Source organism: Schistocerca americana, chromosome 2 (assembly GCF_021461395.2).
Source record: "Schistocerca americana isolate TAMUIC-IGC-003095 chromosome 2, iqSchAmer2.1, whole genome shotgun sequence".
NCBI classification, from domain to species: Eukaryota; Metazoa; Arthropoda; class Insecta; order Orthoptera; family Acrididae; genus Schistocerca; species Schistocerca americana.
Window position 1 is genome coordinate 236,519,763 of NC_060120.1, and position 14,963 is coordinate 236,534,725.

General features: G+C 38.5%; 1 protein-coding gene across 1 annotated transcript in view; it reads right to left on the bottom strand.

Annotated features, from left to right (window-relative positions):
- LOC124595372 overlaps positions 1 to 14,963 on the bottom strand; it is an 80,445-nt gene that overhangs the window by 20,122 nt on the left and 45,360 nt on the right. The window contains exon 5 of the mRNA XM_047134089.1: positions 11,191 to 11,518. Within this exon, the coding sequence (XP_046990045.1) occupies positions 11,191 to 11,518 (328 nt within the window). The remainder of the gene's footprint in view (positions 1 to 11,190; positions 11,519 to 14,963) is intronic.

Below are 14,963 nucleotides of genomic sequence, written 5' to 3' on the forward strand. Positions count from 1 at the left end.
AATTAGAATTTTGTCTATTGCCTCATGGACAAGCGATTCAGTGTATGTTATCTTGAATTTTTTTCTTTCTCCCACATAGCCTTAAAACCCTTTGACCAAATTAATTCCATGGGGCTACACTGGCAATGAACTTGGGTAAATGCAAAACTGTGTGACCCCATTTACCAGCAAGGAAGCCAAGTTTGGGAAAAATATCCACTTTTCTGGTGTTTGTACTTGGTATTTTCTCTGTAACAGTTAAATTATAACTGGCAATGACCTACTTCGAAGCAAGGTATGATTAGAATTGTGAATCATGTCGCGAAACTGACAGCACCCATTTCTGAATGGTAGCCCCTATTGTTTTTCTTACACGTAAATACAATATTCTCAGAAACAAAACCAGAAGAAGAGTCAGCATACAGAATAATTAAGTGAGAACCTATTCCTATGAGAACTGTAAAACCGCCAGTACGATCACTCGTTTTCCAGCAGATCTTCCTGGAATGATTCTAACTGACCCATATTTCATCAAGGTAATACACCGTTGAACTACCTCCTCCTCTTGTATTGTGAATGTTTATATGGGATATAGTTCGTGCTGCACCTATGCCACTTCTTAGAACTAAAAGCTCTCTGCTTAACATATCTGGAACCAATGTCTTTGAAAATTCTGTATATTGATGAAGCGGTTACAACTGAACAGCCAGCATAATTGTAACACATTTTTGTGATGTCAGACATCCATCATTCACACGGAGCACTTTAAAACACTGTTGTTAAAACTATCCTTTCATGTTACAGGTCCCTTGCGATTTCGATGTTTTCCAGGCGACACTAAACCAACTTTTTCTACGGTTCCTACAGCTCTGACACTTTCGTTTGCAGTTCTCTTGCCGACACCACATGGTTCTGGAGTACATTCTTGTGTTTTCAAATGTCAACAGTAGGAGACTTGCTTTTAAATTCATGTTTCAAAAAGTTGCAAATGCAGTAAATAATCCCCTTGCCTGCTTGTGAAGCACTTCACATTTACTGCCGTCACCTGGCTGCTTTTTTTTTTTTTTTTTTAATGACACTTAAACATTTACTCATACATATTCACAGCTATATTGCTGCAAGAAAAAAAAGGAAACAAAAAAAATTGACAGCTGATTGAATAATTTGGGTGTCGCGACGCGAACTTTAATCAACAGAAAAAAATCTAACTTTTCTGGTTAAATGAAACAGCAAGTTTACTGTTACCAGTCACCGTTTTATTTATTTCCACGATGCATTTCAAAGGTTTAAACCTCCATCATCGGGTAGATTTACATTAGTTAGTATGACATTTGTGTGTGTTGTGTTAACGATTTTTTGGAGGAACTTGTGGCACTGCCTCCAGTGGTCACAGGTTCCTTTTGCTGTCGTAACACATCGCATGTATACTGTCACAACAGCAAAAGGAACCTGTGACCACTGGAGGTAGTGCCACAAGTTCCTCCAAAAAATCGTTAACACAACACACACACAAATGTCATACTAACTAATGTAAATCCACCCGATGATGGAGGTTTAAACCTTTGAAATGCGTCGTGTAAATAAATAAAGCGGTGACCGGTAACAGTAAACTTGATGTTTCATTTAATGTCAATAACAGTCAAGGTAAAGCCTAACCTAAAATGTTCGCATTTAAAGTTAACTTTTCTGGACTGGCATTTTTGAAAAACAAAATTTTTTTCTGTAAATCACAAAAAAAATTCAAAAGGCGACAGTAAAAGAACTTTCACAGATATGTCCAAACAGAGGACACCATTGTAATCATAAAGCAATTATCTTTTACATAAAAAACCTAACAAAATACCTAGAACCGTTACAGAGATACAGCATTTTTAAAAAAAATCCGAAATTCGCATTTTCAAAATGGTGTTCACAAACGTCATCTCTGGAGGCCTGTATCGTGGGGCAGGAATTTTTTTGGAGGAAAAAAAAAGTGTTTCTTACTTACTCCTGAATTTTAACATATGCTAAATTCAATAACATCCGAGACTATGAGGGTAACCCCCCTGCCTGAAGTGATACAGATTATGCCTATGTATAAAAAATATAGTCTGAAGTTACATCTGCATCACTGAAAGAAAGTGTCATTACTGAAGGAAAAGAAAACATTTTGATTTTCATTAAATCTCACTGCATTGAATACAAGCACCTCCATCTTAATTAATTAATACTAACAGCCATCCTGATCTATGTAAGCATATAGGACATAACATTAGTTCTCCTGCCCCCTTCCAAAGGAGACAGCACACTAACACTGTGTACTACCACCTCAAATCGGTGAGGAAGAGAACTTTCTTCAATGGGGCTAAGATAGCACGATCGTTGCCTACGTAGTTGCGTGGCTGATTGCTAAGCAAAGGGACAGAGTTCAATGCTGGTCAGATCAGATATTTTCTCCATTCGGGAACTAGGTACTGTGTTGTCCCTAAGTTCGTATCATCATAAATGACATTCCACAGTTGACATGGCTGTGCCGAGAGCATCCACAGCATGAAGATATAGAAGAAAGGGCAACACTTGGTCGTTGTCATGTTCAAATAAACATTCCAGTTCATGGTCAGTATCACCTGAATAAGTGAGACCAAACCATGATACGAAAACACCTTCAAACCATCACAGAACCACCTACGGACTCAACTACACCATCCACACACTTTGGATTAAACACCATTAGGCTGCTGTTGCACTCAATCCTTTGCACGATTTGAACTGAAGCAAAATTGTGTATCTCTGACCACAGTACATGCCTCCAACCAGCTACCATCAAATTTGTGTGTGGTTTGCCATATTTAAAATTGGCAGCTTTGAGTGCTGTTGCAATACCCTTTTGTGAGGAACCTGACTCCAAATGTCCACTGCATGTAGTTCTCTTCACAATGTTCACTCAGAAACAAGCTTAGATAGATTTGCATTCACAGCCAATAGTAACGTGTGTCAGGTTAGAAACTGATTATCATTGACAAAAGCGTGACAACCATCTCTGGTCCCTATCAGATCAGATCTTTCTACTACCACTGTTCTTACACTGTGTTAATGGCGGTGAGTGGTATAAAATTCCTTGCTGACACGTTATGACAGTCTGCACTGATTTACCGACAAATCAGGCAATTTCATTCATACTGTCGTTATGGACACATTAAAGCATGGCATTCTGTCAGGTGTCCACATTGACCCATCTTACCACACTTATTCCGTACAACTGAATGGCAGATAGACACCACTTCACTGCCATGAATTACATCAGCAGTGGAGGGTCACTGACTGGTACCAGCTCTACACCATCTACACAACTCCAAAGTGACCAGCATGCTCTTTTAAGGGCGTGACTGATGTGTGAGTTTTTTTTAGGTTCTATGTCTTCACAGACCGATTTAGTCTTGTATCATAATGCCCTGAAAATAATCACCATATAACGGTTGCAAGAGAAGTATAAAAGATCTCAAGTTTGTGGACACACTCCTTTAACAAGAGCCAGATAACAGACAAATGGGGAGAAAGATACAAACATAGAATCAACAAAGCACAAGCAAGTTATAGCCACAGCAATGTAAGCCTGGAGCAGATAACAGCTGCTATGAACTGAAATCCCCCCCCCCCCCCCCCAAAAAAAAGGGGTGCCAAGCACCAGAACCTTTGTTGATGATGATATAATGGGGTAAAACAAACTTTTAAGGCGCAATCAATGAATGGAAATAGCATGACAGAACAGAAATTTTTCCCTGAAGAGACTGACACTCCCAAAACAAATGAAATGCTGAGCAGCAGAATACATTTAGAGGAGGACAATACAATGAGGTAATTTTTTTCTTTTTTTAGGGTTATATATTTGTTTTTGCCATTTTCTGTTTTTATACAAAACAATCTTTTTATACAAAACAGCCTTATCACTTTCAAAGTACTCTCGATTTAAACATAACACATTTGCTCACTCAGTAATTCAACCAACGGTAACATTTTTTATAGTCACTTGCAGTCATGGCTAACAGTTCTCCCTCTCACTTATTTATTGATCGCCTCTACATAATCAAATCTGTGTTCCATCACATCCCTCTTCATGTGCATAAACAAGAAGAAACCATATCTAGCTAGGACGGTTGAGTAAAGGGTATGGGGCAAGAAATTCAAGTTGGTTTTGGCCAAAACTGGCAGACTCTTGCACTGAGATGGATTTGTGATCAGGAGCTCTGTTATGGGGAAAAACCAGTCACTCACTTGACACAGACTGGGACTTTTTTTTTTATGCACACCATTACGCATTCTTTCCGGAACTTCCACATAGAAAACTTCATAAATGGTCTGACATGGTGGGAAGAACACTGAAAGCACTATAGTTGTCTTGACATTTGCCTTAATTTGATGATCTTTTAGGAGCGACAACACTATCTTGATAGTCATTTGGTTTTGTAGGTTGTAAGCACAGCCTCTTGACTAATCATGAGTAGTGATAATTTAAAATATTCCGAGTCAGTTTGGAGCAGTTCTTTCAAATCATACCCCACCCCCCTACCCCCACCCCTGCCCTTGGTATTCTTTTTGCTGGTCAGCCAGACCCCTATGTACTAATTCCTAAATCCATTAAAATTCACTGAACTGACAATCTAGTTTTCACATATCTCCAAATAAAGATCTGTCATCAATCAATGAATTGCCATTTTTGGAACAAGAAAATCAATTGCACATTTGGGTTATCCCAAACTGTCATCTTTTGAATCTGTTTTCAATGTTCCGACAGTTTCTGAGCAGGAACCAAAATTTCGCATCTGCCTAGTTTTTACTTGCTGCATTCTTTACTTGCGCACAAGGGGAGAGAGTAAAAAAAAAAAAAAAAAAACTGGCCAAAAAAAAAAAAAAAAAAAATAGTATGAGAAAATAATCCTTCCTGGGCAATACCAGGAGTACTGTAATCACAAGGAGTCGCGCAACTAATTCCTAGTGAGAAAAATGCATATTACACAGGGTCCACTCACTGCAGTACTATTTATGAACTTTTGGGCACCTTCTTTTATTTATTTATTTACATATCAAGTTCCATAGGACCAAATTGAGTAGCAAAACTCCAAGGTCATGGTACATATCAGTTCATGAAATTACAACATACAAGTAATAACAGATAAAAATAAAATGTTTTTGGACACGAAAAAAGTCAATCCAGAAGTTGAAGTAAAGGCAATCAACAATACAATAAGAATCAGTTTAATTTTTCAAGAACCTCCTCGACAGAATAAAAGGAGTGACCCATCACGACACTGTTCAGTTTCGATTTGAAAGCACATGGATTACTGCTGAGATTTTTTAATTCAATTGGTAGCTTATTGAAAATGGATGCAGCAATATACTGCACACCTTTCCACACAAGAGTTAAGGAAGTCCGATCCAAATGCAGGTTTGACTGTTGCCAAGTATTAACTGAGTGAAAGCTGCTTATTCTTGGGGATAAGCTAATATTTTTAACAAGAAATGACAGGAAGGAAAATATATATTGAGAGGCCAATGTCAAAAACCCCAGACTCGTTAACAGAGGTCGACAAAAGGTTCATGAACTTACATCACTTATTGCCCAAACCACCCACTTCTGAGCCAAAAATATACTTTTACAATGGGAAAAATTAACCCAAAATATAATACCATACGACATAAGCGAATGAAAATAAGCAAAGTAGACTAATTTTCACGTGGAACAATCACCCACTTCAGATACCAATCGAATAGTGCAAATTGCAGCATTAAGTATTTGAACAAGATCCTGAAGGTGGGCTTTGCATGACAGTCTACTATCTATCTGGACACCTAAAAATTTGAACAGCTCAGTTTCACTAATCATATGCCCATTCTGTGAAATTAAAATGTCAAGTTTTGTTGAATTGTGTGTAACAGGGTGTATATGCAGACAATACAAAATCCCAGATGTCTCCCGGTTAAAAATATATTTTCTCCCTTTCCCTCGAAGCATTAAAAATTATCAATCCTTTGAATGGTTATTTCCTGGCCCTTTAGAAAACCAAACACATTTTGGAAGGATCTTTGACATGCAGCAACATGTACACTGCATATTTTCATATTAAGAAAGTATAAATTTGAATTCCACCAAACACACCGCATGTTACTTTCCAAAGTTAATGATTTAAATTAATATACATAGTCTTGTTACAAGAAAAGTAAAGCTTTCACATATAACACTGATCTTTTTTGGGTGTGTTTCACTTTAAGATTCATCACACAAATGTGCCAGTAAAATTTATAATAACGATACAAATGTCTGATCTTCTGGGCTTTAAATTTTTCCAAGCGGTCATCCTCAAAGAGTTGGTTTTTAAATGAGAGTCAAACGCTCTGTGATTTAATGAATTCATCGTACATTCTCGCACGTTGTTCAGCTTTCATAAAAGGAAAGCTACTTTGAAAGTAACGCTCTTCCAACAAACATATGCAATATTTTCCCATGACCTGTTAGAAACAGGTTTGTTTCAGCAGTTGCCAGAGAGTGCCTGACAACAGGCGTCGCCGCGCTTGCGCAGCTATGATGAGGCAGGAAGCCTGTATGTTCGTATGCGTAAAACATTAAAAGAACTTACAATATGTCACAAAAGAAACAAGACATCTGAGGATACTCCAAGAGCATCAGAATTTTGTGGACCATACTAAAATGCGTAAATCGGCTTACAGTGCACATTCATATGTCCAGGTTTGGATGTAAATTTTCTTTGAGTACCAGTACTGTATTATCTCTTGTTTGGTTCTATATTATAGTTTAATGCCATATGTACTATAAGATGAAAAGATGCACTTTTGAAATGCAGCAAACAGCTGAAACTAGCTAATAGGGTGGAATTAAACACTTTGTTTCAAATAAATTGACTGTCTCAGCAGAAAAGATTAATAAAAGCCAAATTTCTTTAGTAAACTGGCAAAAATAACTTCACTGCCCTGCAAGGCGATTAATGCTGACTGTCAGAAAAGTGGAAATAAAATAAAACCTGAAACCAATTACATCTTTTAGCCTTCCGTAATTATGTGAATGTATTTTAATTCACTTGATAGCTCCTGGCCACAGAAATCTGTTTTATTTTCCATTTGACAGGACAGCAATAAACAAAGAGGAAACGGCAAAATCACTAAACGTAAACATGGGTCACATAGAGATTAATGCAACTCAGACTGCTCTGTGCATCAGCACTGGACCAATGATATTTCAAACCGCGACAATACTAGATAATGGTGCCCCCCCCCCCCTCCCCCCTTCTTCCCTCGAGCGTTTTGAGGTAGGATGAAAAAGACTTTTCAAAAATATGTTCATTTTTTAGCAAACATCTTTCTGAAGAGTTTGATGTATAAAACGTGTCTGAGGAAATTTAAGACATGTTGTTTGGTCTTAACTGTGCCAAAGTGCAGTGTCACGACTCTTTACACAGAATTCTTCTACTGCATGTCATTGTATTTAGCTCTGTGGAATTGAAATATATAATATTTTGTAATGGATGCCATCAAACTATATTCAGGACAGTGGAAATTAAAATGCCCTGTGGTGCCTCTCCTGCTTCCAGTCGACCAGTTTCACATCCAGACCCTCTTTTTCTCTTTTTTTTTTTTAAAAAAAAAATAAATAAATAAACCTCGTAATTAATATTGAATGGGATTATTTGTGACCTGGAGAACAAGAACTCTTCAGAAAATTCACACTATTTATTGCCTATTAGCTAATAACTTTCTTTTTCGTGTAACATAAAATTTAATACTGGATACTTGAAACCAGTGCAGGTAAGTGACAAGCAAGACAGTGCACATTTCTTCAATCCTAGCACTTTTTTCTTCTCTAACCTTGCTACAGCTTTACACGGCGTGTTTTCCTTTCTGTGAAAGAATCTATTACCTCATCAAACTACATTGAATGTTTTGCTAGGTGAAAAAACAAAATGTTGTCTAATACTCAAAAATCTGTTAACACAGAGACAATACCCATTACTGGTGTGCTTCCTTGATCTGATTACGTGTATTTTGTCACTGTCACCTAGATAAAATGAAATAGGCCTGTCTAATTCCCCCCCCCCCCCCCCCCCCCCCCCCCGAATATAATTCATGAAGTACCGATATCAAATGCCTATTAGGCGTACTACAAGCAAAAAACTTTATGTTCAAAGATAGTTTCACATTTCATTCATATGCTCCCGCTTCTCAAGCATGAGATTGAAAAGTAGTAGTACAAAATTTTTATATAAATTTGAAATAGTCATATTATTCCATAATTTGTTTGATGTCCCCGTTTCTTCTCCTTCCTTGTTCTAACAAACAATCTTGTCATCACTAATTCTGTAACTATTCCTTCACAGTGTCAAAACTTATTCTCCAGTTAACTTCACTAACCCTGCCACAATCAACGGCTTAGTTATCCCATGTTTATTCTCCAGTTAGGCGTTATTACGTGTTCGTACAACGTGTTTTCTGCACCACTCCCAGCACAGAACTTAGGCGGCTGCTACCGGGGTCTGTACAACTGGCCCTTACTAGTGTAGCAGTCTGACCAAAAATTTTCTTTCAGAATTTCATTTTCTTGAATACACAGAGAAGATAATATGTAATCTTTCTTACCTGTTATTCCTGTTAGTCGTTTATTTGCACTCTAGTAGTCTGAATCTATGGATTTTGCTGGTAATTATAACAACGCTGATCATTCAGAAACCCAGTCAACCACATAAACAAACAGCGACTGGCATTCATTCACCCGTTAGGCTTTATTCCACTCAGTTCATATAGCCTTGTTCCCTTGTGTCTGCCGGAAAGTTATTTCTAGATGAATAGTGATGTACACTATGCACACATTCCAAAATCTATTTATGAAACTTATGATTCATTCGGAAATAAGCTTAGAATATGCTCAAAAATGTTTAGAAATGAACAGGAATGCGTTTCAAAATCATGTGAATATTCGATAGATCAATGTGCTCTGGATACTAAGCGCTTATTGAAACAAGGCTTTTTTCCTCAAATAAGCTTTTCCAGCCTCCCCTTCCCATACCTATTAAGGTGCAGGCCATGCCTAGTGAAACCCGATCTACTGATAGGCCCAACTGGCAACACAGAAATGTGACCAATGCCCTATGCCATCAGCACCCTCCCCAGTGCCATGTTAACATGCCTAACAGCCGCATTACGATAAGGCCGATCATGACGTTTAAACAGTTGCATAAAATGCACATTAGTGCCACCAGTTTGAGTAGCTATCTTTACCAGGTCACCACCTACATCACATTCCCTATCCTTATCAAGACTGTTCCCTGCTCCACCCACTATCATTACCTGATCCTCCTTCGTAACATTCCTACAGAACTCCCCTATGCTATCAGTCACCTGTGTCAACCCTGCACTAGGCTTCACAACGCTGGTGACCTGGCACTCACTCCTCAACACTTCCTGCAACTGCCAGCCCACATCTCTACCGCGCGTACTATCTAGCAGCAAAACCTCCTCCTTTCTGCTAGACTTTTGCAACTGACCTAGGCCTCCTAACTGCTGAGGACTGCTGCATGTTCCCTACATCTACAGCTACAAGAGGCTTCTCTCCACTCAGCTCTGACAGCTTGTCAAATCTATTGCATATACGCGAAGTATAACTGTCTGAATACCTCCCCCTGCTAGCTGCCTTCTTGCCAACTGCCAGTTCCCATTCTCCACCACCCTTCACCCTCCTCAACCTATCTAGCTCCTCCCTTTGCTCATTGTAACTGCACCTGAGGGCACACATCTAGCTCTCCTGCTTCTCTATCAACTTATTTCTCCTACAGATTCTGCATTCCCAGGAGAGACTCTCGTTAGAATGCCCACTGGCTTCCCCAATGCATTCCCCCCAATGAAAATACTTTGAACAAATCCCACACCATAACCCACTACTCATAAACCTACTACAGAGCCCACACTTCTAACTCACGGTAAAATTTTACAGTTACTGAAAAAACTATACGTCTACGTTACCTAAGTTCAGTTACACCAATGTTCTCAAAATTCTCTGTCTACTACGTAAGCAACTACTTGCATTAATACTACTACACCACAGCTAATAGCGATACCAACAAAACTTCACAAAATTACAAGCTAAAACCAAAAATTCAAGTGGCCACTGGAACACCCAATGAACTTAAAACACTGAATGAAAGTTTTACTGAAATATTTCACTGGAAACAATAAGAAACGTCAGCTGAAAACTAAAGCACGAAGTTTACTAAATGACTTCAATGCACAGAAAACTCTAAAAAAACACAGCGAGCGAACGTTTCCATAAATTTTTTAAATCATTATTTCACCAGAAACACCATTGAAAACTATTAAATTTAATAACTGTATAACAGTGCACATATAACTTTGTCAGTACTTAGCTTTATAGCCGCAACAGCTGCAACTGCAAGCCGCAAAATGTTAACATACTACTGAGGCGTGAGGCATTCTTGGACATTGTCCTTTTTCTCCACACTACTGCTATTTCTTGCAATTTTAAATTTTTCAGCTACTTTTCACTTTTTGAAGTTTCATTTTATAACTGTTACTCACCTAAATTTCAAATTTATATTTAGACTGTACTGTTCCCAGAATTAGCAATAACATTTGTCAACTGAAAGACTATTTTTCAACATTTTAGCACTCTCTTTTCAGTGCAGATCTAGCTTCTCATTACCATTAGTTTGGTTGTGTCAAACATCAATGTGAGGCAACAGCATGGCAGCTACCATACTGCAGAACTCACATGATTATGTAGCTTCAGTAAAACTGTGGACAAGTGCTTCAAACTAAATTTATCTACAGACTAAAACAGGTATTTACTTCCCACAATCTTTCCTATGCAAACATAATATTTGATCCATTAATCCATTAATGTCTTCATTGCAGAGTGTTGATAAAGCAATTACACTATTATGAATATTAAATATCAAATATTAGTAAAAGTTTGCACTACAGAATAGTACTAAGTTGTGCTTCCCTCACGATAGTGATGACTGAAAATTTATTCGAACTAATACCCTGGGAATTCTGGTAAGCAACTGAGTGGGCTGTAACCTTTAAAAGAAGACATGCACATGCATGCACACAAGAAAAAAAGGATGGGAGACTGAGAACATGAAATAGGATAGGAATAAGAGTATAAAGACAAGAGAGAGAAAAATACAATGAGCAATGTAAATAACTTACCCTCCCTGATCTTGCTGCTGGTGAGAGATTGCACCAAGGATTGTTGCCAGTGAAGTCAGGAGGATGATGTGCTGCTCCTCCCCAGTCCTCTGCTATAGCTCGTGTGGGAAAACTCTGTTTTCGGCGATCTCCGGTTATTGTTGGTGGCTGGTTAGTGCAATTACCTAGTACTGCTCCAGATCCCACACTATCTGTATGTGGAGCCTGATGAGCTCCATCGCTAGGGGTCAATCCGAGTTTCCGACAAGAGATGAGTGTACGCAATAATGTGCTTGCTTCACCACCTCCACCATTAGTTGGCACATCAATGCGGGCCTTCCCTGAAGATCTAGAAATAAAAAAAAAAAAAGGTCATTTCATAGAAGTTACATCCAAAAGCCCTCCTAATTTGAGTTGAAAATTGCATAAATCTACCAAATCAATTACTCATCTGAACTATATTTACATGAATTCAACAGCAGTGTCAGATTCAGAGAAGAAAGCTCTAAAAAGAATCTGCTTACATGCAAATTTCTTAAAAACTCTCTTATTTAAATGATACAGAAGTTACACAAAAAAGTAAAAGAGTCATAATTTAAGAATTAACATGAAGACCGAATGTTTTACAGTGAGCAGCAGTAACATAAAATAAACAGCAAGCTAGGTGACAAAAAATTTACTATCCATGCAAGAAAATGACCCATCCGACAATGAGGCAGTTATCTACGAGATAATAAGTAATCAGACAAGCAGTTGACAGGGATCTGATGCAACAGCACTATTTAATGCTTTGAGTGGATCATTAGTATGATGTAATTCTTCTATGCAGCAACAGTGATATAATGAAAAGTTTATTTTATTGTTGTTTAATTATGCAGTGATTTGGCTCATACAATGTAAGTTTGTTTCATTGTTGTTTAATGAAATTAAGATGAAACTGTGATTTTGTTCACATATGTTCACATCAGTAACATAAAGACAGCTATTCTTCACATGTGTATGAAGTGTGCTGCGCGCCTACTTGTGTTATGAAAAACAGCATGCCTGCTCAAGGGTTAAAGTACATAAGTTTGTAAGCTGAGACTGTTACTCAACTTCTGTCTGTGTGCTTATCATCTGCTCATCACCACCAACACAAAAGGAATGGGCTGTGTTCAGTCATTTCAGATTTGTATTAAAATCATTATTTTCAATTATGGTAGAAATGCATCACTGAAACCAGTTGATTTTGTCTTACATCTAACTGCAAATCATTCTTTAATGGAGAGAATGTTAGCAACTTTTATAAAATAATACATCCGTTTATCCAGACTCCCCGTTCAGTCGAGACTTTTCAGACAAGATGAGAAGGAAAGACTGACTGTTGGGGACTGCACTGGACCAGATTTGAAAATATAAGAGCTTAAACATGGAAGATAGGGCAATATGCAGGACAGAGATTGCTGACAAAGCATTGTGCACAAGTTTATATGAGCAGAGAGCTGAGTGTGTTGTATGTTCTAGAAGTGGGTGATGGGGAAAAAATAGATGGGTTAGAAAATAAAAGATACAGAAAACTAAAACAGAGTGAAGAAAGGAATATTGAAACAGAAAAAATTAATGTAAATTAAGGCCAGATGGGGGGGGGGGGCAAGAACCAAGGAAATGTTGTAATGCTAGTTCCCACATGTTGAGTTTTGAGAAACCAGAGCCTGGGGGAAGAATCCGGATGGAACGTGTGGTGAAACAGGTGCAGAGATGACGACTGTCATGTTGTACAGCATGCTCTGCAACATGATGACGTGTGTTGCATGTGTACACTGTCTGCCTATGCCCATTTGTCCTAACTGATAACTGGGTGGTGGTTGTTGTGGTCTTCAGTCCTGAGACTGGTTTGATACAGCTCTCCATGCTACTCTATCCTGTGCAAGCCTCTTCATCTCCCAGTACCTACTGCAGCCTACATCCTTCTGAATCTGCTTAGTGTATTCATCTCTTGGTCTCCCTCCACGATTTTAACCCTCCACGCTGCCCTCCAGTACTAAATTGGTGATCCCTTGATGCCTCAGAACATGTCCTACCAACCGATCCCTTCTTCTACTCAAGTTGTGTGACAAACTCCTCTTCTCCCCAATTCTATTCAATACCTCCTCATTAGTTATGTGATCTACCCATCTAATCTTCAGCATTCTTCTGTAGCACCACATTTCAAAAGCTTCTATTCTCTTCTTGTCCAAACTATTTATCGTCCATGTTTCACTTCCATACATGGCTACACTCCATACAAATACTTTCAGAAACGACTTCCTGACACTTAAATCAATACTCGATGTTAACAAATTTCTATTCTTCAGAAACCCTTTCCTTGCCATTGCCAGTCTACATTTTATATCCTCTCTACTTCGACCATCATCAGTTATTTTGCTCCCCAAATAGCAAAACTCCTTTACTACATTCCATTATCCTCGTTTTGCTTTTGTTGATGCTCATCTTATATCCTCCTTTCAAGACGCTGTCCATTCCGCTCAACTGCTCTTCCAAGTCCTTTGCTGTCTCTGACAGAATTACAATGTCATCGGCGAACCTCAAAGTTTTTATTTCTTCTCCATGGATTTTAATACCTACTCCGAACTTTTATTTCGTTTTCTTTACTGCTTGCTCAATATACAGATTGAATAGCATCGGGGAGAGGCTACAACCCTGTCTCACTCCCTTCCCAACTACTGCTTCCCTCTCACGTCCCTCGACTCTTATAACTGCCATCTGCATTCTGTACAAATTGTAAATAGCCTTTCGCTCCCTGTATTTTACCCCTGCCACCTTCAGAATTTGAAAGAGAGTATTCAGGTCAACATTATCAAAAGCTTTCTCTAAGTGTACAAATGCTAGAAACGTAGGTTTGGCTTTCCTTAATCTTTCTTCTAAGATAAGTCGTATGGTCAGTATTGCCTCACGTGTTCCAACATTTCTACGGAATCCAAACTGATCTTCCCCGAGGTCAGCTTCTACCAGCTTTTCCATTCGTCCATAAAGAATTCGTGTTAGTATTTTGCAGCTGTGACTTATTAAACTGATAGTTCGGTAATTTTCACATCTGTCAACACCTGCTTTCTTTGGGATTGGAATTATTATATTCTTCTTGAAGTCTGAGGGTATTTCGCCTGTCTCATACATCTTGCTCACCAGATGGTAGAGTTTTGTCAGGACTGGCTCTCCCAAGGCTGTCAGTAGTTCTAATGGAATGTTGTCTACTCCCGGGGCCTTGTTTCGACTCAGGTCTTTCAGTGCTCTGTCAAACTCTTCACGCAGTATCATACCTCCCATTTCATCTTCATCTACCTCCTCTTCCATTTCCATAATATTGTCCTCAAGAACGTCGCCCCTGTATAGACCCTCTATATACTCCTTCCACCTTTCTGCTTTCCCTATTTTGCTTACAACTGGGTTTCCATCTGAGCTCTTGATATTCATACGAGTGGTTCTCTTTTCTCCGAAAGTATCTTTAATTTTCCTGTAGCCAGTATCTATCTTACTCATAGTGAGATAAGCCTCTACATCCTTACATTTGTCCTCTAGCCATCCCTGCTTACCCATTTTGCACTTCCTGTCGATCTCATTTTTGAGACGTTTGTATTCCTTTTTGCCTGGTTCACTTGCTGCATTTTTGTATTCTCTCCTTTCTTCAATTAAATTCAGTATCTCTTCTGTTACCCAAAGATTTCTACTAGCCCTCATCTCTTTACCTACTTGATCCTCTGCTGCCTTCACTACTTCATTCCTCAAAGCTACCCATTCTTCTTCTACTGTATTTCTTT